Raw genomic sequence first — 25,127 nt, forward strand, 5'->3', positions numbered from 1 at the left:
CACACACACACACACACACACACACACACACACACACACACACACACCAGCACACCTCAGTGACCCATTTAATATCAGCCACAAAACTGGCAACTATATTCCCACATGTTCCTTCTGAAAACACATTACTGCTGAAACGCATTCAAAATAATTCAGTGAGGTAAAGTGCTTACTGGCACCTTCTTTATCAGTTTAATAACTTCATCACTCTCCGCCTGTGTAAAGGAAACGAGTCTAAAAAAGGATGTTTCAACACAGCACTGCAGCCGAAAGGCACTTTCTTGTCCTGTAATACTCTCCTATCATCCACAGATTATTATACACAACAAATGAATTATTTTCTGCACCTGCCTGACAATTTTCTCATACATTACAAGTACCGAGATAATATAATGCTATGCATTGTGCAGCTTTATTAGACACGCTCATAATGCACTTATTGCCTCTCAAAAAATCTTGAGAATAAAACCCTTGTGCAACGAAAAGCACGGGAATAGGCAAGTTATTCCATATGAATAGTGTCTGAAGGGATAAAGCCACTTTGTCCTGGTGACTACCCTGTCAGGGAGAAAGTAATCTTTACTGAGCTGACCTCATAGCAGACTCAGCTGGCCCACGTGACAGGCAGGTTAACTGTTGCCAAGAATGCTAACCTGTGTGTGCTGGGAAAAAAACTCATGCGATGCATTTTCTTTCTGCTTCCAGGGAGAATCTGTGGACTTGTGGACCTGGCACCAGTTGTAGACCTCAGACCCATCTCTGAAGTGGGATGTGTCCTTAATGGGTCTGGAGGCGGCAGTCCAGTCGACCATGGAGCATGATCTGATGATGGGCCTGTCTGTGTGGGCCATCATAGCTATCGTTTGTAACTCTGTGGTGGGCGTCCTCATCCTCATCCTCTTCGTCATCCTCTACAAGGCCTGCAAGGTGCCTTCACACCAAGTGCCAGGTTTCACAGCAGTGCCGGAGAAGAGGAAGAAGATGCCTGAACAGAAATACCTGCTGACTGCAGCCTGAGCATGAAGGACATAGACTTGAAATGTAAATATTATTCAACTTTGTCCATCTCGTAGAGACCAAAAGTTGAGTTACAGAGTGTTAGGAGACTAGCTGGACTAGCAACTTTAAGTGCTCTTCTACATTTTGTTTGGCTTCAACTACTCATCACTTATACTCATATGTACTACTCGTTATTTTCATTCATTAACTCCTTGTGTTTTACATGAACATACATGTTCACATTTCTCCATCAGCCTCTCATCACGCCATTCGGTGGAGCTCAGAGTGAGCTAACTGCAATAAGAGTTGTGGCAAGGCCAACAACAACATACAAGCGCGCCCAATCCTCTTATCTCTGCTGCGCGTCGCAGGGACTGTCCATCTGTCAGTTTGCTTTGCTCTCCGCAGGCAGACCATGAGCTCCTCCTCTACTTCAGCCATCTTCATCCCTCCATATCACACAACGGAGAGGATGTGGAGGAGAGACTGCAAAGACACAATGGATTGTATGGGGATACTTTGGGTCGATGGGGTTGGTTGAGCGTGACAATAACATGTTAGAGGTAAAGAGAAGAAGTACAAGTAGCTCACGAGCAGCTTCGTGTTTGCCAGCTGCATCCCTAATAACGGCAACGACAGAGCTGCCAAAACCAAAAGCCTGAAAGTCAGGATGGAGAGAGATGCAGCTGGAGAAAGTGTGTGAGAGTCACAACAGGGCAGAGAGGCAGACAGACGGAGAAAAAAGGACAGTTTTTTTATGGGAATCATAAAGTTCAAGTAAAGAATCGAAGAGGGGATGCTTTGATGTGTTGTTTACCGAGAGGGAGCTCGAGGCCCCTGTTTGATAGTCTCCCTATTTGACACACAAGCTTTCACCGATCCAACTCCCATGGGATTTGCAGCAGCAAAAATGTTACTTGTGTCCCAGACTGCCTCTCTTTCATTTTATGATCTCCCAAAGACTGAATAAGATATTTATTTACAGCGTTCACCAGAAATGACACTTACTGAACACTCACGGTCTCATACGAGTGACTTTTGTATTTATTGGAGTGAATGTACTGCAGCTAACACACTAACTGCGTGATGTCAATATTCTCTAAAGGATGGAAGAGAGACAATGTGACAAGGCAGTCATACATGTATCTCTGCATCATCAGAATAAAGAGAGCTGTATACCTCTATATGTTTTTGTCTTGACTAGTAGATCCAATGTTTATTAATGAAAGGGCTCTTTACGGAGATCAGGGTTTTTTTGTGTTCGAGAAACAAAAATCTAATCTCAGGTATAAGTTAGCTTGCTAAAATAATAATATGCTGATTTGATTGTCTGTGCAGCACTTTCTGTTCCATTACATGATATATTTCTGTGCAGATTACATGGAGCCCTAATGATGAACAGTAATTTGTACTGAAATGACTCGTTTGGTATTTGATAAATCATTTAAATCACAATTGAGTTGTGGCTTCTTGTGTGAACTTTTACCTTCATAAAAATGTATTTTGAATTTAACTTGGATTTTTTTTAACTCTGAGAAAAAACAGAACTTTGATCAATCAAAGACTAATGAACAAAATAACCCCTCAAAAACCCTTTGGTAGTTGTCGTAGAGCTCTATGCCTTGTGGTATGGATGAGAGTTCATCTTTAACTGACACAATAAAATCATTTACTGTTTATAATTAATGTGGTCCACAATCAATGCTTCTAGGCCACCTTTGTGTGTATTAGCATTAATAGCCCTCCAAATTTGGGAAACAAAAACAGAGCTAGAATACAAATAATAATTGACTTCAGCTTCCTGCACTGGAGTTATCATTGACGAACATATTGACCTCAACAGTGACCCACATCCTGTTGTTGGTCAACTACACCCATGTGATCCTTCTCTTAACCACGATCCAGCATTATTATAACAGAGGGAACTTCTGAGTGTTAACCGATAACCAGCAACTGGATTATACAAAGTTTAATTCATTTCAGTCATTATTTATCTCTGTCTATTTTCAGCACACACAGTACTTTGTTACAAGTACTTACAGTCAGTGCAATATTTAGGAACGTAAGTATTTGCATTTCATGCACAACTTTGTACTTTTACTGAATTACATTTCAGAGGAATTAGGTTGACAGCTATGTATCCCCTACACTGCGGTAGATTCAACTATAGCATATAAAATGAATAAGAGTCGTGTACATTTAAAAAAATGCATCAATAATCATTTGTTGTAATAATGATTATACAGAAGATGGGACCATTCTGCGTGCATAGTGTGTACTTTTACTTTTGATACTTTAAGTGTAATTTGCTCATAGTAAATACTAATACTTAAATAATTTAAATGCAGAATGCTCACTTGAAATTATATATTTGTAATTCAGGGTCATTTTATATATGGAGCATCTGAAAACCTTTTTTTATCACTTAATAAAGGAAGGAGATTTGTTTTTTACTGATTCAATTTATTTTAGGTTCCCATGGGTGAACTACTAAGATAACATGTGATGAAGAACAGTGTAATGTTATTTGTTTATTTGCATGTATATATGTGTGTAAAACAGTGGTTTACAGCAACTATGAGACAGATGGTTGGGCCCTTTGGTTGGCTTTTGATTTGAAGCTGATCATCTGAAAGTCTAGTGTTTATCTGCTGGTGTTTATCTGCTTCCCTTCTATTGATCTGCCTTCCAGTTCCTTTCTCTCTCTTTGGCTCTCTTTCCTCTCACTTGTTTCTCTGTTCCCATCTAACCAAACTGGTGCCAGACCCTTGTAGGCTGCCCAGCGCAGATCCAGTGATCTACTCCACAGTGGGTTGAACGTTAAGGTCAGCATGTTCTGACACACACTGTTTTTGAACTACTGCACTCCTCCCCTACCTTGTTTTTCAAATCAGATCTTCTACTCAAGAAAGGAGTTCATAAATTGATCATGTGTGATACCAGTGAGAGAAAACAATTGAATAAACATCCATCTTGTCATCCATCTGTTCTCCTGCCCATCACACTTCCATTGATCCCTCCACCGCAGGTTTAGTGCTCAGACGTGGGGAATGAACTCTGCATCAGTCACTCCATCCCTCAATTTCTGGGAATGCATTACACAGCACAAAAGCAATATCCCAGATTTTCCAATGTCAGTTGAGAAGGAAGAGTGACACTGACCTCAGCGTGGTGTTATAGAATGATCAGGACAACTTACTAATACACAAATGAGTGGCCAGTAATCTGCAGCTCCATCTGCACAGCTGGAGGGGTTGCGTAACCCACATCAGCAAAGACTGAGTCATGGGCAGTATTTGTGTGTGTGTGTGTGTGTGTGTGTGTGTGTGTGTGTGTGTGTGTGTGTGTGTGTGTGTGTGTGTGTGTGTGTGTGGTATAACGTAATTACCAAGGGATCAAATGTTAGTCTCTGTTTTGGACACCGCATGCCATAAAAATAGTGTGAGTGTTTTTTTTTACTATTTACAATCTTATGTAATCTAAAATTTAATTTAGTGGCTCCAAATAAAACATTGTGTGTGTGTGTGTGTGTGTGTGTGGGTGTGTGTGTGTGTGTGTATGTGGAGACAGAGAGTGAATCACACATAACTGTTGCTTTGAGGCTGTATGGTTGAATATGATATTAACTATTATGCTCAAGAGCAATGCAAAAATGTGCAGGGATGGCTAAAAGTGTCCTGGTATCTTACTGTTCTGGCATATGAATAATTAATGAGAACATTCTAATCATACTTAATAAGATCTTCATAGCTGGACTCCTGTGGAGTCATGAACACTAATCACAATTACATTCACATAGACTTACAGTCATTTAATCGATGTTGACAACAAAGCAGCTCTGATATCGAAATCATTATTATCCAGTAATTGAAATAATATGAATGTTTATTCTGTCAACAGAGGTTAAATCATGCATGAAAGCTGGAATAATGGCTGTGATAGGAAAAGCATGAGCAGCATGCATGACATGGTGGGGGGAAGGAAACATTGTGAGTGTGCATGAGATGACTAACAGGAGAGTGAGAAAATTAAAGAAAGTGAATGTATTATTATCGATTTTTCACATACTTGTAGTGTCTCACAAAAGAACAGCGTCTCACCTTTCCCAAAGTGCAACAAACTGACCACCAAATAGTAAAATCGAATTCTTTTGCATGATCAGAAATGTGGACCTCAAACTGTTTGCATTTAGACTAAAATATGACGACCTACTTGACCCTCCACACACCTCATTGTCATTCATCCTCCGTCCATCTTGAGTACCTCCTCTCCTGCAGAATGAGACTGCCACCTGCTGGTTAAACGTTTAATGTGTGCTGCCTCGAGCTGTAACCACCTGCTGTTGGGTGCAGCAGTGGCTGATTGCTGCCAAGACCCCGTCTCCATTATTGTGCAGCAGAGCATGCTACTGCTGCTCTCTGCTGGCATCTCCAGGTAAGGACAATGTGCAATCAGATGTGTCAGGGATTTTCAATGCGAACGAGTCACAACGTTCCGGATGTTCTGCTTGTGGGCCAGAGGTTATGTTATTTTCCCCATTATGTATAATTCATGTGTCCATGGTGGTCTTTTTTCTTTTTGATTCAATGTTTGTATATGATTGGAGCAAACTGTTCAGAGGGCAATTGTTACCAACCCTAAAGGGACACAGAGGGAATAGACAGAATAATGCAATAGTCCTGGAATAAATCATATTTTTGTGAAGTTAATAATATTTATTTGTTGTTGTTTTTTAATCTACACCTCCATAGAGGTGCCAAATCATCTCTGTGGTTATTTTCCAGGCAGTACTTGCTGCGGGTCAGTGGTGGAAGCACTATTACCACAGTGTATAAATACACTGTCAGAAAACATTTCATTAAAGATAATATATTGTACTTGATAATACACAGTGTATTATTAAGTACAATATATTTGATTGTACAAAATGTGCTCGAGTTAATGTCCTCGGCATGTCTTCGGCTACTGTTCATAGCAGTAACTGTTCGTTGCTGAGTGATGAGGCAGAAAGCTGTCATGGCTGTGCTGCAGTTTCTAGAATGGTGACAGAGGTTGATCAATGTTATTTCAACTCAGTGATTCTAATTGTTTAGAAGGAAACCAAAGATATTTAAACTTATTAATATACTATAATTTAGAATAAATTGAAGATTACACAACAGTAATTTGACCTATATTCACTATCACAGACCACAGGTTATGAATCAATTCCTGAGGTTTTCCATTAGACATATGTTTTGTCTCTGGCGCTCCAATTAATTGCTTCCAAGCTGTTCATTTAATTGAGTAATTTCTTCCGTTTTAATTTAAATCCCTGAATGAAGCCGATTGTTAATTGACTTTCCGAATGATGGGTTGGTTGTTAAGCTGTCTCCCTCTGATCTTTCTAGTATTTTTGTCATAAATAAATGTCTTGAGTGAATTCAACTGGAGTATAAACACTGCATTTCAAGACTGACAGAACAGAGACTCCTTTTAAAGATTTATTTAGTTTTTGAGGATTAAACAAATGTAAATTTTAAATCCTCTGATCCTCTCACTACATTTATTCACTTAATTTCAATTTTAGATTTAGACTTAGGCTTATCTATTACTCCAGACGTGCAAAAGAGAAAGAAACAAAAAGAAAAAAAATAGGAGAAACAAAAAGAATAAGTTGACTTGCATAGCCATACCATATTATAGTGATTCTCTCACATCATATCTTCAAATTACAAATCACTGACATTAATCTATTACCACGGTGGAAGGAGTATAGACCTTTTATTTAAAAGATGCAATGCCAAAGGGGGAATACTCTGTTGTAAGCAATAATTGAAGGTGGGTTTTTGGATCTCACTTCCCAGAGTGCAGTACTTGAAACTGTTCCTGTGTCGCCACCAACACTTGTTTGTAATAATGCAAATGCCAATGGGCTTTAGGCTCCATCACCGTTGTGTTACCTCATTTGGCGATAGTCGGTAAAAAAAAGATATATTATTTAGATAGATATAACCAGATGTTTTTGTTTCAAACATTCAAATAAATAAACTAACATTATCAACAGAATGTGAAGAGGTTACAGTCTATGTATTGTGTCCCAGAGATATACTATATTGAAATGAGCATGCTATTACCACTTGTACCTCGAGGGGCAATAGTGAATCACCGAAGCGTCAGTTTGACTCAGTCCAGAAAATGAAGTCGTAGAACTGCACCTAGGGCTTGACAAAAGCATTTGACTTGAATATTTAAAAATATTTCCATTTACTGAGCAAACTCTTTGATGTGATTCATAGCCACACGTATTATATTCTGTATTCAATGTATTATTTTTGCTTTAGCTCAGAGGCACAGACAGAGGTCTAACTTTGCATCAGTGAGTGTTCTATCCCAACAAATAAGCTCATTGGTTCAAATTGAAATAATTGATTGCTATTAGTGTAAAACAACAAGTCCCGCCTATTTTACCCAAACTAAGACGACGGGTCCTCGTGTATATGGGTGATACCTGGTGTGACATATGACCTTTTGCAGACGCCAGTGGAACAAAGTGAGAGAGCAGCAGAGACACTGAAACTAAGGGGTGACAATACATATTACTTGAAACTTGTACTTAATGTAAAAACTATTCGAGCAAGTAAGGGTTCCGTCAACCATTGAAGGGCCCATGAGAACTCCGGATTTTATTTTTTCCGGTGAGTTACGAACATCAAAGCACCTGTTGCAAACGGTGCGTTAGCCAAATTGTATCAAATGGTGAATGGAAATATTGTTCTGTAATATGAGTTCGCGCGTCTGTGTTATTTGCTTTGTGAACAGAAGGGAATTACTTATAGCTGAACTTCATGGGCTATAAAACGAGCTTGACTTTGTACAATACTGTGCTGCTGTTGTGCTGTAAGCGCAAGGAGTCAGTATTGTGACAAGGAAATATATGTTCACATCGTATTTCTTAACATTATTCAAATGTAGTGGACATTAAATGATTAAACTAAGTGGTTTTCATAATCTACAATTGAAAGCGTTTCACAATTTAATACAAATGTAATAGTTACATTAACACTTAGCAATTAAGTGGTCCATGATAACAGTGAATTAACATTTCATAGATTAATATAGTGCAAGAAATACCCCACATTCATTAGTTAAGCATTGAAAAGTTGTATGTTTATTGACAAAATGAAATGTATTTAATTGAATTATAGTCGTGTTGTGTTATACAGGCTTGGTCTTCAAATACCCTTGGATTCTGGATCTGGATTTGATTCTCTCCCTGACAAGGGGTATAGCGATCTACCCATGCGGGCACCTGGATAAAAGAGTGATTTCAATCCTGCAGCGTAGAACTCAGGGGAAAGCCCTCAAAGAAAGATTGAACTAACAGTTGGGGGGGCGGGGGAGCCACAAGAGAATGAGAATCAGGACTTACTGGAGCAGACTGTTGAACAACTGCTGCACTAAAATGAGAGGTTTTCTAAAGGGAATCTGGTGCTCAGAAACACAGCTGCTTTCATCCACAGGAACTGACAAAATCAACACAAAATGAAAGCTGCACCCAGTTCAAAAGACATTTCAAGAGAGAATAAGATTACATTTTGATATTTGAAAAAAAAAACTGCTAAATGTGTCTATACAATGATTTTGCTTTAAATTTGAGGTTTTAGGTGTTCTGTGTGAAATTTCCCCAGAGGTTCGATGAAATATCTTAATACAGTATCATTTATTTAATTACATTTTGTGTCATTAATAAGAATATGCAAAGTACTAGCCTAACTTCAACTGATGTCATTGATTTAACAAATAAAATATAAATTTTGCCTCTGAAATATATTGAAGTATAAGTAGCCTAATTAAAGTAAAAGTATATCTAAATGTACTTTCCACCACTGTGTCATTTTCCTGGGGACCGCGTTGGTCCTCTTCAAAGGGCCGCTTCTGGATCAACGGACCCTATCTTGTGATACCCTACCCGGAAGTGGGTGGTAGAGTCACCGTCACCCAACTGGTCACACCACCGTCGACATAGCCTGCTGGGATGAAGCTCGCCACCGTGGAACTAAAGAGATTGTTACAAATCTGAGATCACTGAACTCACAACCTCGGCGACAACTCGTCGAAACGACCAGTTACCAATAAACAGTGTTTAGAAGAAGGGAGCAAAATGATGGAAGAAATAGATAGATTTCAAGTGCCGAGTGCCGTGCAGGAGGCGGAGATGCAGGCTGAGATGCAGCCGCTGGTAAGTTATATTTGTAGACAGTTGTTGGAGACAATCAATCAATGCATGGGTCTTGTATTCTAATTCAATCTCATTGTTATTGCCGGGTGTTTAGGGTATGAGGCCTTCTATTCATAATGTTGTGCTTTGGGATCCCGACAGATCCATCACCTGCCATGCGTAATACTGGCAGTTGTACCGTTTGGCATTTTCCATCAAGTTTTTTTTCGACTACATTAAAATGTAAAAATGCCAGTGTAACGTGTCAGAGGATAATTGATTTGCTCATAGACAGACGTTTTTGTTTCACTGTGTAATGCAAGCAGCGTCCGGTCTGCTGCGTAGTCAGCTGCATCCGTCATGTCTGGCGAAAACAAGCGTCCCATCGCATCGCTGCTGCTACATCATCAGCATCCATGCAGCAAGTTGTTTCGGCTAAACGCCGCTTGTGACGCCTTGACGAGGTTTACTGAGCGGTCTTTAATCGCACATATGTGCGACCATGGAACGTTAAAGCGCCGTATTTTCATTCAAAATCAGTGTAAATGATTTGGCGGTGCGCTCCGTGGGCCATAGCGGGGCCCTGGGTTACTGCAGCCTGCAGGGCGGCCTCTTCTGCCCACGGCCGGGGCCGCTAGCCAGACTACAACCCGAAGTAGTCTGACCTGAAGTCTCCAGGCGTCCCCGTACCTCAATTCATTCCCGTGCGTGAAGTAGCCCCTCATTGATAGTCTTGTTTATCCTTATCTTTGCCCTGTTGATATAAGATCTGACTGTTTAGGAATGTTTCCCAAACTTGGATTTAGGGACTTGTGACTAATTTCAGTATTTTGCATTCACTTTAAATAAGTTCAAATGAGATAGTGTATCTATTTTTGAATCGCCGTTTCAATCTCCACCTTATCAGTTGGAGGTAGCTATGACAAAACCTATTTTGCCTACAACAGTTAATTAACAGTATCTATTTCTTGAGAAGTATAAGACTTAATAGATTTGAAACAAGCTGTCTATATAACGCTACATATCTTAGATAGAGAGACTCTTGCTTGTGTTTTATCTATTCATGAACTGTTTTATTCACATTGTCTGTGCATAGTAGGGTGTATTATGCATTACAAAAATACATTAATTATTCATCAATGCATCAGTAATGCACATTTCTGCTCCTCTTTCTGTCCATGCCAATGTCTCGTTTGTCTCCAGGACCCGGCCTCTTCCACAGCCTCAGAGGCGGACTCTGACACCAGAGAGGGGGAACCTGTCACTATCAACTACAAGCCCTCACCCCTGCAGATGAAAATTGGTGAGTAAGAGCTACAGTATTTGTATAGGCTTGGTGTCTGCCTGTGGGAATAACCATATCCTGTAATCAACTGTATATCCTGGAAAGCGTAACCTACTGTTATGTGCAGATGTGGCATCATCTCTAGACAAGAAAGAGACACTCATAAATAAAATAAATCTTCTCATTTTATAACATGGTGCTAGCAACGGTTTGGCTTTCAGGTTTGCCAGAAAAGTAACTTTAACAATGACTAGATTAGCACTGTTTTCTAATCCATTAATAATACAAATGTTTCAGCTCTCATTCATTTTATTGTTTGGCGTATGAATAGATACCGATGGCAAAAAAAATATTAACTAGTCTCTACCAGTTTTATGTTTGAGAATTTGAGTCTCTCTAGTGCCACAGTCCTTAAAGGCTCTTTTCAGCACCTTGGACAGAGTCCAGTGGTGAGCAGTAGTGCCTCTTTTGTTTTTACTTCTACTGTAATACTTTCTTAGATAAAGCCTTGAAGAAACAATAATATAAACTATTCAGTGACACCAGTGTTTGAAAAAGGATCCTTTTTGAGAACCCTGGCATCTACATGTGAAGTACGTCAGCCGCTGTAGAAGTGCATTTCATTCTACATCTATCCGACATGTTGAAAGTGAGTCCACAATGATGGCTCTGAAGTATGAATTAGATAGAACATGTTATAGTGTCACTGATGTATTCAGAGTAGACTAATAGCGTTAGTTTAGTTATTTGTCATCTGGTCTGTGACAAGGATCAAAAAAGGTAGAAAAGGGAAGTCAGTTGTTTCTGAATGTATTGTTTCATGCTTTGTGCATTTTGTATTGTATTTCATAAATTAAACAACCCCCTCAGCCATAACAGCAGTGATCGTTACTTCCTGGTCAGATGATCACTGAAGAAAATCCTTCCAGTGAACAGAAACCGATCTGCCATGATGTCACGTCTTGTACTGTGCCGCGTGTGTCATCATGTTCAGGAAGAAGAGATTTCACAGTCAAGGAGAATTCAAGGCAATTGCCTTTCACGATAAGTCGGACTTCCTGATGAGTGTGTGTTTAAATTATACAGATTTATTCTTGTCTAATCTGGGAACCTTTTTTTAAAGTAAATTTCACAACCTGATCAGACTTCCAGAGTTATTTAATGCCAAGATTGAGATTGATGCCTGTGCTTGTTTTTTTTTTTTTTCTTGTGCAGAGAAACAGAGAGAGCTGGCCAGGAAGGGATCATTGAAGAACGGCAACACTGTAGGTAGTCCAGTCAACCAGCAGCCCAAGAAGAACAACAACGTCATGGCCAGAACACGGTAAGAAGTGAGCGCTGTGATTTTGTGGAGAAAATGAGATGGTAGCTGGTGTCTTTCTTAGCTAATACAGTCATTAAAATGTCTTTAGTTTTAGCGATAAACTCAATTTAAGTCCTTATTCTGGTGTAGTATTGCCCTGTTTTGTTGTTCTACCAACAGCTGACCACATACAAGTTAATTTACTAAAATAAGGTAAAAATGAAGTTGTTGTCCCACTCTGTACTAGATATAAGTGTACAAATACTGTAGAAAATGTAATGATGTATTTTGAGAAACAACATACAAAAGCCACAACACAATACAATTTCAAATTAAAGTCTATTTTGATTCCAACATTTGTTTCACACGCAAACATTATCACAAATGAATTGCCCCCTGATTCTGTTCGGTTTACATCATAGTGTGTACTGTATGTGCAAGATCAGAAACATGTTCTCCTGGGCTGGACCAGATAGATTTTATTCTCATGTCCATTATCTCTGTCTGTCAGTGGGGTTGGCAGGAGCATAGTTTTATTGACTTAGGGTTTGTAAGATGTCAGAGTTACAAATTATACCTCTTTCCTGCTTCTGTTGTTATTGTAGTAACAGCTGTGACTGTAGTTCAATTGTGATGTCGCCTCCGGGCCCGCCTTCCTTTTCTTTCACCATCTTTGTCAATCTTACTCGGTTCTTCCTGTTTGTGAATTCATTTTACCTCTTCCACTCTTTCCTGTCGTATTCTGTTACTCCCTATCTCTGCTCCTCCGATCATTTATTCCCCCCCTCCCTCCTCTCCCTCACTCTCACTCTTTTTCTCTGTTCCCTCCCTGCAGGTTGGTAGTGCCCAATAAAGGCTATTCCTCTTTAGACCAGAGCCCAGATGAGAAGCCCTTGGTGGCCCTAGACACAGACAGGTAAACACACACACACACATGCACAAACACACACACATTAATACAGTTATTGTCACATTAACACCGTAAACACAGACATTCTAAGCTAATTTGTGTTGTTTGTTTGTTTCAGTGATGACGATTTTGACATGTCTAGATACTCATCGTCGGGATACTCCTCTGCTGAGGTGAGACATGTGATACAGCAAATATCTGGTTCTATACCTCACAGTCACTCTCCAATTCACTCCCTACCCTGCTTTCTTCCTTCTATTTCCCATGTTGGTCAAGAGGCCAAGAGCCTTTTTAAGCCAGACTCAAAGCAAAACCCATTTATATCCATCCTGCTCTTCCATGTTCACTCTGTTAGCATGTTGCTTGCCACAAGCGCATCATTATATTGCGGACGCACCTGCACATAAATGTGCATGAGGCACAAAGCGGGAAACAAATAAAATGTCATCTATGGGTGTCTGCTCCTGAAAATACTGTTTTCAACACTAGTGCCAATTAAAGTGCAAAACACAGACACATCATATTTATTGTCCAGGAATCGTCGTTCCCACTCTGTACATACATTTTCTGTCTCTGACACTTTCAGGCTTGTGGGTATATTGTACAGTATGTTATATGAAAAAGCCCAGAGGTGTTCAGATTGTAAGTCCACCATGTTGTCTGAAATAATTCAGCCATTGTCTCCTCTTTCTTAGTATTGGCTAACAACAGCAAGTTCTGAGCAAGCAATACACCGTGGCTGCAGTATGATTGTACTGTAGCTAACAAAGTAAGGAATTATGGTTGCTGTTTAGGCAGTGTATAGTAGGCGTCACTGTAGTAGTACTGAAGATTGGTCTTACTTTTTGAAGGTCTTGTTTTTGTCTCCGCATTGACCGCATTTTTACTTGGTTTGTCTCGGTCTCACACAAAGAAAAATAGATGCCTGTGCATTGTCTGATTCATGTGTTAGCATCATTACTGTAGTTGCTCGTAGACAACAGAGGAACATCTCACACATAAAAATCAGGTAGCGCAGTAATGACCGTGTTAATTTAGGACAGTAGAATGAAATGACGCGCGGGAGAAGTTGAGGTGACAAGATGAACAGCGATGGAGAAATATTTGAAAAGGAAAAATGCAGACTCTGAACTGGGCCCTGGACAAAATAACCCAGATGAAAAGCCTCGTAAGGATCAACACATTGAGAGACTTGTCATTAAATTGTCAGCATATATCCGGCCCTCGGTACAACGGCCCGCGAGAAAATACCATATGTTTATCATAACTGGCCCGCCACACCACAGAGCTCCGGGACGAAAAGTGACGATGCTTCAGGGACGGGGACGTGTGATCACAGACATGTGTGATGCAGTAAAAGTCTCCACCGCTGTGTTCCCGACTGCGCATTTTGCTGATAAACTGGGCGAACTTGGTACAGAGTTCACCCAGCGATTTGCTGACGTTGCAGCCCAGAAATTTAAATTTGTACTGCTCAGCAATCCGTTTGCAGTTGATGTGGAAAGAGCACCCGTGGAGCTGATAGACCTCCAGTGTAATGACACTCAAGGCAAAGTATGACTCTGAGGGTGCTGCAGTTTCAAAGCTTCACCCCCGAAACGATGCCTCAACTCCGCTTATATGCTGCTCAAATGCTCTGCATGTTTGGAAGCACATACCTGTGTGAGCAGCTTTTCTCTGTGATGAAGATGAACGAAAACCCACACAGGAGTCGTCTCACTGATGCACCTTCACTCCATCTTGAGGGTTTCCACAGCACAGAACCTAACCCCAGATATTAATGAACTGGCAGCCAAGAAAAGATGCCAAACATCTGGCTCTGGCACATATGCATAAAATAAAGTAGCCTGCCTAAACATGTATTCTTTTTGCACTTTGTCCAATATCCCTTCTATCCTGTTTATTAAATGTTGACCCTATTTGGCCCTCAACGTAGTCCCAATTCTTTATTTTCTCCCTCCCTGGGATTGAGTTTGAAGCCCCTGGCATATACAGTATGCTGTATTATGCTAAAAGGTGTCATTTTGTAAGGTTTTTGGTTTTGTGCCGCGGGATCTTTTTAATGTAAAAAATGTGCCGCGGCTCAGAAAAGGTTGAAAAACACTGATCTAGTAGACTAGACCGTTAATACATAAAGAAGTCAATGCTGGGATCTTGATTAAAGACATTGCTTCAGTTTTGCATGCAAACAATGTCATTATTTTACTAAATAAAAAATCCCAGCAGGACAGTAGTAGTCATCACATTCATGACAAAGCTCCAAGTGATGATCATTACAGCCATCTGTGAAAGTGCCCTAATTTAGTTTGCCATGGTTACCACTGTACATTTTACTCAGCCTAGTTCACAAGCTCAAACTAATTTGAGATTTGTAAATTGTGTATTGTCACAATCTGATAAAGCCAGAGGAAGATGTGTTTTGTTGGCGCAAAACCCCTTTAAAATGTTGAAATATCGTTTATACACCTCTGGTTTTTATGGCTCATGCAAACAAGATATAACTGATCCATTAGTGAGTTTTTGAGGTGTTTGTAGGCAGCTTTTCTTACATTTGGACAGAACCAGACCACTTCCAGTCTTTGTGCTAAGCTAACCATCTGGTTGTAGCTTCTGAGACCCGAATTTGAGCCGAAACCCTAAGTTTTATTATTGATATTTTTCATCCCTAATTGACTGCTAGCTAACCTTAGCTACACTCTGTCTCCTCTTTTGCTCTTCCCACTGGGCATTGTGTATCTTCTTGCAACGCTCCGCTAGTCCATGTCAATGCCTCCATGGTGAAAACACTTAACCTCATAATTGCTCCTGAATGCTGTGCGTTTGGGTATGAATGGTTAGATAGTTCTGATGGGCAGGTGGCACCTTGCCTGGTAGCCCCTGCCATCAGTGTATGAATGTGTGTGATTGGGTTAATGACCTGTAGTGTAAAAGCACTTTGAGTGGTCGAAAGATAAGCACTATAGAAGCACAAGTCCATTTAACATTTAGCATCAATTTAACATTTACTTGACAGACATGGAAGCAGACAATCAGAATAGAATGAAAATAATCAAATCTGAACCCAAACTGAGCCCAAAGCTTCATGCATCAAAATGTCTGGACGAGTCAGATTAGAATCTGGCAGAAGAAATCTACACACCACATGCAGATAGAGCAGCTAATGATGGACTGATTCACATACTGATATCCTACTTTAGTTTAAAATCAGTTGTTGTGGGAGTAACAGGGCGTGGCTCACTAGAAAAGTGTGCTCTGTGACCCGGTGCTGGTCCGCGTCCCTGTGGTTGGGAAACGTTGCTCAAACCCATCAACCTCCTCTGTCTGTCTTCCCCTCTTCAGCAAATCAATCAGGATCTGAACATACAGCTGCTGAAAGATGGTTACCGTCTAGACGAGATCCCGGACGACGAGGACCTGGATCTGATCCCGCCCAAATCAGTCAACCCCACCTGCATGTGCTGCCAGGCGACCTCCTCCACCACCTGTCAAATACAGTAACCTCACCCCTCTGACCTTCTTCCCCTTTCCACACAATATAATCCCCAATCTTCATCTGCTGTGAGTTTACTTTGCCGCCACAGTGAAGCATTGGTAGAGTATTGTAATGACAGTTAAGTGCTATGATGATAATGGCAATGAGAAATAATCAAATTTACATATCGAGTATTTGGTTTAAAATCTAGGACGAGGAACACATTTAAAAATATTAAATATGTATTTAGAATATGAGTAAAAGTGGTGGTTTCCTCCTATGGTAGGACGTGCACTTGTGTTTGAGAGCCCTTCTTCTGGTGAACGGGATGTAACACACTGATATTAGAGGACATGAAACAGAAGGTCAATTGATGCCATAAAGTTAACTCCATTTCCCTGAAGAATAACAACCATCATAACTGCTGACTCAACTTACCTTACTGAATTCTGGGTTGCATTTTTCTAGGTTTTTTTATTTGTTCATTTTTATTTAAATGCTTACTTTTTTAGGCTTGAGGGATACGTATGATTGTGTGTGTTGACGTGGGGATATTTTAGAACTGTGGACTGCGGTCTTGGTATCCCTAAATAGAGAATATCTAGTACCGTATTCATTGTACTGTACAGGGTTGTTAAGTTGCACAGGCCAGGTTGTTGCACTCATTCACACCACCCTCAATACTTTTGCATTCTCTCCAATAGTAATGAATGTATGAACATGAATGGCTGCGGAACAAATTGCATGAGAGCGCTGGACTGAATAATAGAAAGGAAAATAATAACAAATTGGCTCGTTGCACACTTGATTTTTGCCCCATTTCTATTGTGCAATCACATGCTACTGTTGCACTACAAGTGGCATTGTTGTGGACTTGTATTGTTTTGAATTTGCACATTTTTGTTTTATTTTTATTTGGGCCCATATCTGTTTACTCTTTCCTGCATAGCAATGACAGTGTCTTATCTGATATGAACTGTGTCAAAAAAGGAAGATTATATATTGTTGCAACAACCCTCTAACACATGATGCTCACACGATTGATATATTATCAAGGCCAAATAGACGGTGGGGGCCTCTAGATTGATTTTTCAGCACACTCTGCTGTGATCCCCCCCTAAATCTTTTCTTGATCAGTGGACACTCCTTCCTTCTCATTTCTGTTGTGATGCCACAAATCATCAAGCAAGCACACGTTTCAGACAGTAGAAAGATTTACCCTTTCTCATCTTTCACACAAACACACACACATATATGCATATGCATGCATACAGATGTACAATGCCAACATAAAGAGTGAGATACCATCTTCTAATCTCTTTTGACAAATGGGTTGGAAATTGTTTTGTTATTGTAACATCGAGGATTATTGACTTGGAGCACTAATATCTTTCATGTACGACCGATCCCTCCCTTAAACCAGCTGATAATTTGCAATTAGATTATGCCTTAAGTACAGAGAAATTTGAAATATGTGTGTATTTATTGCCATCTTGATAATTTAGTTTACTTGAAGAGCGTTTGCTGTCTATGAAGTTATTCTTTTTTTTTACGTAGACACGGGTGATACTTGTTTTTCTTTGGTTTTCCTTTTTTAAATGAATTTCTTGTAATGTAAACACTTCCATTACAGTATTTAACAATGTTATTAAGTGCGGTGTATGAAAACAATAAATAAACACGAAGCTAATGGAGCACTCCTGGTTCTAACTTAGCAGGTTGATATAGCTTTTTTGCAGTATTTCATCAGCATTAAAGAAGAGCACCTATTTATTAACAAACGGTGTGAAGTATACAGTGTGGGATGAGAGACGGAAATAATGAGGAAATGTTTAGAAAGAAAAACTATTTTAATGATAAATCGTTTGAACAGTAATCATTACACAGCTATGTCTATTGCAATAGCGTGGGGTCTGCGTTGACAGTTCCTGATTACAGTGCAGTAGCATCACGAGGGCTCAACCTGAGAAGCACCAACATCTAATCACAGTTGTCATACTGCCAGAGAAGAAATACAGCATTTCACTTTTTAAATATATGTAGTTTGTGTTCTACAAGCTTACTCTATTTGGACGTTTAATGCATCATGTGGCAAGTATAAAAAGAAAATGAATGACATCACCAATGTTTATAGCTCCTATAGTGGATGAATAAGACCTCGCATACTATTATTAATATTCTAAAAGATTAACAGTCAAATAAAAATACATTGTATTAAACAAATACATACAAACATGCTACATGGAATTAACTGATTCACCATCCAACTAATCAACAGAGCCTGCCTCAAAATGCGAGGACATAAAATTAAATGTTTTTTTGACTATTTGTGAGAAATGTTGTGCTTCCATATTACCACTAGGGGGTGTAGCATTAACTGAAAATCCCATGCATCACATTATTCCCTGATAAAATGCAGTCCAGATACAGAGTAAACAAAAGTAAGTTTCAATGTACAGCAACTGGCACTGTTGGCATAAAAGTCATTGATATCCAAAATAATCTGTCGATGTTCATTCAGGTGGTATTTCCAAAGGTTGAAAATGTAGAAATTCATCTCTGCTGCAGAACCCTTCAAAAGGCACAAAACTCTACAAACTTTAACTAAACATGAGTCGTCATGGTCTTGACATCGAAACGTATTTCCAATGCAAGTAAAAGTTATCTTGTAAAGGCGTTACCCTGTTTTGTTGACCCCTGCACTATTGACATAGTTCAAGCCTGAAAAAGCAACGATGGGGGTGGGGTGGGGGGGGTAAATGTATTAAACTGCAATTTTCTTATGGCTTATGGTCAATTATTTGCAACTATATCATTATGCGATGCCATTTCAACACAAGAAACAATTGTACAAACTATACCTACAAGCTCACAGTATACCTCATTTACTAAGTCCTTAGCCAAATATACAAAATGAAATACCCAAGCTCTGTCTGTCTCTATAATATAACTTTGTCTTATAACTCTCCAATAACTACAGTATATCATCCATCTGAAAGTTAATCTGTTTAATCTATTTACATGATAACACTGCTATACTGTACATTTGATTCGTCCTGGAGTGGCGAGTAACTGTTCATAGTATGCATACGTGAAATACTATTGACTAAAAGACTATTCCCAAAACATCTTAACCCACTAGGAATATCTAAGTAATGATTTGTTTTATTGTTGTTTCTTCGCCTGCAAATGAAGTCTGTGGTGGAAAGTGAACTCATGAAGTGTTAATGAAAACTATATATGTACACAAATGCCTCCAGGATTTTAGATTCTTCCAGTGGAAAAAAAAAGCACACAACACAAAGTTAAATAATCACAAATTGGTAAGCAACTAGAACCTGTGTGTCAGATGACGTAAACCCTGAATAAATTCCAATCACATTAGGGAATAAGAGAGCTCTAGTTCTAGGTTGATTACATTCAGGTTCAAGTGTGTTTCTGTTTGCTGATGCACATTGTTACATGTACAGAAAACCTGATTAAATAGTGCTCTGGCTGGTTGAGTTGATAAAGGTACAGACACCACATGTATGGTGTGTCTATGTTTATGTATATCCTGTATATCCTGTATGTTTAGTGGTGTGAGTCGGTGTGTCTCACACCCCGACAGGGCTTTGGTTTCCAGAGTCACATGAGGACAGGGACACAGAGTAGCGGCATCTTTTGGCCACACTGGAGCCCTGAAGCATGCTGGGATGGAAGCCTGCGTGTCGCCGGGCATGTTTAGTCAGATGGTCGCTCCTGATGAAGCACTTGTCACACATCGGACAGTTGAAGCGCTTCTCGCCGGTGTGTGTGCGGTAGTGACGCGTCAGCTCGTCTGATCTGGAGAACTTCTTGCCACATGCTGACCAGGTACACTCGAAGGGGCGCTCACCTGGGGAAACACACACGAATTGTGGATTACCACTTTTAACTGCATATATTTTCAACTCTAAGCCTTGTGGGTTTGCTGATTTTGGCTTTTCTCTCTCATTGTTTGGGGACCCATAAACCCCATTGCTGTGTGTAAAAAAAAAAAAAGAATTGCAAAATCCATTATATTTACAAATGTTTAAAGCAGGTTCTCTAAGAACCAAAAGTGACGTAATGCTTTTTTGCCCTGGAAATCTGTATGAAACATTTTCTGAATCATCTCATTTCAAAAGTTCCACATACCTACCAAATTTCATACAGCTGGGTGAAACCCAATGTTGGGGCTACTCAATAGGGGGCGCTATCGAGCCTGGCTTGCATGCCACATTTCAAAAGTTTTCCAGTATCCCAAGCACCTCCTTTTTTTGCGACGAAACACACGCGATAATAATAATAATACAGATTACAATAACAATGAGTCCTCCGCTCCGACTACGTCGGTGCTCGGGCCCTAATGATGCGTCATGGTAAGAAATAAAGATTGTTGCCCCCCTCCTCCAACATGTGCTCCGTTGAACCACATGTCTACCCTTGTTTACAACCCCACATGACGGGCGTGGAGGAGGATTACGTATGAGGAAATGCTGGCGCATGGAGGGTTATCATCGGACAAGAACATGCGGAGGCAACAGTGTCGCAGTGACCTGCATGTGAATCAAAATCCAGCTATAGACAAACATTATGCGCTACTATTACAATAATTGTGATGCCCCAAACCATATGTAAATAACGCGATTCATAGAATACACATCTGAGGCATTATTTTGAAAACATAATCATTGTGTACCAGGAGGATTTATCACACTTCAACAATCTACCAAAATATCCCAAATATAGGCGGCAGCACGTGGTGTTCCCAGATCGCATTCGTGTGTGACATACAAGCCTCTTACCACCCCCGTTCAGCCCGTTATGGGCCCGTCAGTCACATCTCCAGCGGTGGCAAATTCATGGGACCACCTTCCATATAGTGGGTTATTCATTTGCAGGAACATGTGGTGTCTCACTTACACTCCTTATGTCACATTACACAGACACAGCATGGACTGCGGGCTCAGTCTATAACATTAGACACCATTCGTTGATAAATTATATAATTATATTTTATCTTGCTAAATTGTTCACAGACTGTTCTGTAACTTTTATTTTCCTGCAAACTTGAAGTGCAAGAAATTGCATCAAAGATTTAACAGTGATGTCAAAGTTGCGTCTGAAAACAATTCACAGCAGACGTGACGCAGAGCGGTTTCGCTGTCGTCAACAGAATCGAGCCCATAATTGTCAGCCTCCAGTAGAGCCTCCACTTACCGGTATGGACCCTTAAGTGGGCTTTGAGGTGGGACGACTTGCCGTACATCTTCCCACAGCCAGTAAAAGGACAGCAGTGTCTCTTCTCACAAAACTCCTGTCTCGCCACCGCCTTCTTGCTCCGGGACTGTTTGGGTACAGCGCTAGACCGGCAGCTTCCCCGCTCCACCTTCTCCAGCGCACCCGCGTCGCTGCCTCCGAGACATATGCTGTCTCCAGGGCTGACAGCGTTTGGATTGCATTTGTTTAAGTCCAATAAAATCATTGCCACCATCATTAAAGTCCTGTTCTCTTGGTTCTCTTTCAACATGTCCTCTGCCCGCTCCGGTGGTCGGCTGAGGTCACAGTCTGCAGAGAGATCAACCTCTGACATCACTATACAGCAGGTCCGGGTGGAGAAAAGGAACAATGTAGGCTAGATACAGTAGCTGTAGAGGCTATTCAAAAACAATCAGACAATGTGGATGCCATTAACTAATCCGCAGCCATCCAAGGGCAAATGTGGTTAAGCATCCACACTTGTCGTCTTCAAAGTGACTATTCCGCAAAGGCTGCGTTTTATTGTGGAGGTTGCAGGGCGGATAAATAAACACAGCTACAGCAAAGATATCAGTTTGAATTTCTTCCTCTCTCCTTCTCCATCTAGATCCTTTTTTTTCTAAAAGCCAGATCAATAAAACACCCCGTTAATCGACTGAGCTACAGTGCCTGCGTATATTCCGTCCTTCTGTGTGCTCCGACACATGCGTCAAGTTGTCCTATTATACTGTGGGCTGCAATTCTCTCAACTCCAAGAAACAATTTCGCGGAATCCCACGGTGTCATCACAATGCGGTGCTGCGATTGGCTGAGAGGAAACATGACTCGCGTTAAGGAGTTGCCCATTCACTGGAGTGAGTGATGAAACACTGGATCAATCACAGGCTGGGATTGCTGAAAAGAGGGCAGGACCGGCCTGAAGTTGCGTTCAGGTACTGCAGGCTTCCATATGTAAGACTCTTTGGAGAGGGCACTTGAATGCAACATTACAACGGGGTAGCTGAGTTCAAACGTCCTCATTACACGCCCCCAGAGAGCATGTTATTGCGAAACTCCTGAGTTTGTATACAAGTGCGCCACTGTCATATTTGTAAAGCTACTTGCTGGGGGAATAATTAATAGAGTCACATTCATTTTGATGCAACAATATCACGGGGATTTGCTCGAAATGGACATGCATTGTATGCAAGAAAACGAGAATAAAGACACAGACGTATGAAGCCACTATTTACATTTTTCAGGAGGAGAAATTAGATGCACGGCAACATCATATCACGGGCTGCACCGACGTTTGGAAGTAGCTAATTGTTGCTTTGTGTTTGGAGACTGCAGTTCGATGTTTGGTTGTTTCTAAGGAAGCCAGTGGTGGTTGGTGTTGTTGGATGCCCCGCCTACAGCTGCAAAGCTAATTGCTCTGCGTTAACAATCAGTGAAGGTCAAACCATGTAAGCGGTTTAGATACGAGGCATACATTAATGCAGCTGTTACACCAGTCGGTCTATTTGTAAGAAAGTGTGTAAGATTTGTGTGGTCCACAAATTCAGTGACAATTAGTCGTGATTTCTTACTTGTTTCAAGCACTTGTATGAATCCTTATGTATAATCTGGCCCTCATAACATTCCCAGGTATATTGTTAGGTTACCATAATCCAACCAGAGATCAGTAATGTGTGTAATAAAGAGAGATGTTTTATGTTTTCTTGGATGTAATGCGACCCAGCCACTGTGGCCCATAATGTTATAGCTGTGGACAGGTCTCACTTTGTCTCCCAGTTACACAACCATGGTCTGATCCTAAATTAGTGCAGTCCTCACCTGCCCCTCGAAGCTTTACATTTGAACTATTCAATGCCATGAACTCACTTGACTCTGTGCACATAGTCCGTTTATGCTGGCAGTGTGTAATAGAGTTTTTTGTCTTTCTTGCAAGAGATAAGAGAAACAGATGTGAGAAAATGTTATGACGGAAACCGATGTAAGACATTTTTATGTAAAATTATATAGACTGTGTAACCTGGTAACAGTCAGCTGGTATTGTAATTAATGCATTCTCTTCATTTCTCTCATAGAGACACTGTCAATTTGTTTTTGTGTGAAGTTGCCCAAGTCAAACTGTCAATTTAAATAAGAGCTAATTTAAAATACATTTTATTAGCACTTTTTTTGCATAATGTACAGAAATGTGTAGTGTAGATACCTGCATAACACACTATAACACGTCCATCCTCATTGTATAGGTTCTTTGTTAAATATTATGTTTAATATCAACAGTCATAGAGAAGCATGAATGTAACAACAGATAACTATATCATGACATATATTATGATTACTAACAGTAATCTACCTATTCCACATGAAAGGTTATCAGGTTTTATAAGCAGAGTAGATTATGTACTGGTTGCCATAATGCCCTTGTAACTACTCTGTGTCTGCGTCACAGTCTGCACTTTTCTCTGTTCCTCAGCACTTCTAGTCTGTTTTGTTGCATACATACATACATACATACTATGTGTATATAATCTGCAAGAGAGTAATGTACAAAGTCCAGTCGAAAGTGTAACACGACTCAGCTTCAAAAGAAAAAAAAAAGAGTGCATCCAGTGCAGTGGGTGGTCCATTCATGAGTAAAGTTCCTAGAAAATCACACAGAGCCTTGGCCTTGCTGGCATTGAGAAACACTGCCTCTGGACAGTTCCCTGTCCAGAGGCATGATTCCCTGGCATGATCTGCTATTTGGAAACAGGCTATTCCCTTGGGGCTGTTTACATCAGAATGGAGTAACTCAGACTAAGTCATGACACTGAGGTGTTTTCCTGCACTGCTCTCCTCCTATGCCTGGGGCCCTGTGCTTCTCTCAAAGATAAATCATGATGTTTGTTAATGTGGCCTCGATACTGTTGTAGTAACATTTCACAACAGTGCCACACCTCTTAAATTGCAAAAATAGGCTATCCCCTTCAGCTGAGGTTAAAATCTTGTTTGTAATGCAGCAGTGACTCATTGCTTAAAAACGAGTTTATCGTGAATACTCCAATGATCGCACGAAATGAGAAACAACTTGTGCAGAAGGAAAGGTTCAAGAAGACTGCAAGAGCAATAACACAAAGTCCCTTTTTGAGCACAACATACGCTATATAAGCCCAAACACTGCAGGGAGGTTTTGCCCTCTCCCCAGATCGCACCGCAATGGAACTCCGCCTCCACTTTGCTCGATTCATTGGCAGAACATCCACATTTCCAAGAAAAAAACCTGTTGGAAAAAAAGCAACTTGGCCGGACATGTTTGGCCTGCAGCCGCCCTCCAGCTCCTCCTACAGTGGAGCTGTAAACAATTCCATAGAAGAGGAGGTGCCTCTGCGGATGCTGCTCCCCTTCTCACAACAGTGTGAGAGTGCACGGCGTTTGTGGGTGATGTTGATATGTTGACATGATATGGTGATTGTGTCAAAGCTGAAGTTGTTGTTTTTTTTTGTCTGTGCATGCGTGTGATGTAACAGAGAGGAGGAGGGCCGTGTGATGTAACAGAGAGGAGGAGGGGGCGTGTGCATTATCTAAGTACAGAATGTTCCCTTCCACGTGCGGAGTATGAAATAAGTCTGACGCACTACAATTGACCTGCCCCATTATATTTATATCTCCACCCTCTTTGTATGGCACTGCCCCCACGAGCTCACAGGCCAGACTGGAAGTCCTAGT

General features: G+C 40.5%; 2 protein-coding genes and 1 long non-coding RNA gene across 3 annotated transcripts in view; 2 read left to right on the plus strand and 1 right to left on the minus strand.

Moving 5' to 3' along the window:
* LOC116384550 (uncharacterized) overlaps positions 1-2,454 on the plus strand; it is a 4,795-nt gene extending 2,341 nt beyond the window's left edge. The window contains exon 2 of the long non-coding RNA XR_004212819.1: positions 706-2,454. This is a non-coding gene — a long non-coding RNA (uncharacterized LOC116384550). The remainder of the gene's footprint in view (positions 1-705) is intronic.
* Positions 2,455-8,958: 6,504 nt separating this feature from the next.
* fam219ab (family with sequence similarity 219 member Ab) lies at positions 8,959-17,866 on the plus strand. The gene is made up of 6 exons (XM_031849478.1): positions 8,959-9,220; positions 10,403-10,502; positions 11,700-11,808; positions 12,623-12,703; positions 12,816-12,870; positions 16,037-17,866. Exons 1-6 carry the CDS (start codon positions 9,143-9,145, stop codon positions 16,193-16,195), a joined length of 582 nt encoding a protein of 193 aa, XP_031705338.1. The 5' UTR covers positions 8,959-9,142; the 3' UTR covers positions 16,196-17,866.
* klf9 (Kruppel like factor 9) lies at positions 17,830-22,168 on the minus strand. The gene is made up of 2 exons (XM_031849477.1): positions 21,393-22,168; positions 17,830-20,046 (listed from the first exon to the last, which is right to left on the minus strand). The coding sequence occupies exons 1-2, from the start codon at positions 21,763-21,765 to the stop codon at positions 19,766-19,768; spliced, it is 654 nt and encodes a 217-aa protein (XP_031705337.1). The 5' UTR covers positions 21,766-22,168; the 3' UTR covers positions 17,830-19,765.
* Positions 22,169-25,127: the final 2,959 nt, after the last annotated feature.

Source organism: Anarrhichthys ocellatus, unplaced genomic scaffold, assembly GCF_004355925.1.
Source record: "Anarrhichthys ocellatus isolate YVR2014 unplaced genomic scaffold, GSC_Weel_1.0 scaffold9, whole genome shotgun sequence".
Taxonomy (NCBI): Eukaryota; Metazoa; Chordata; class Actinopteri; order Perciformes; family Anarhichadidae; genus Anarrhichthys; species Anarrhichthys ocellatus.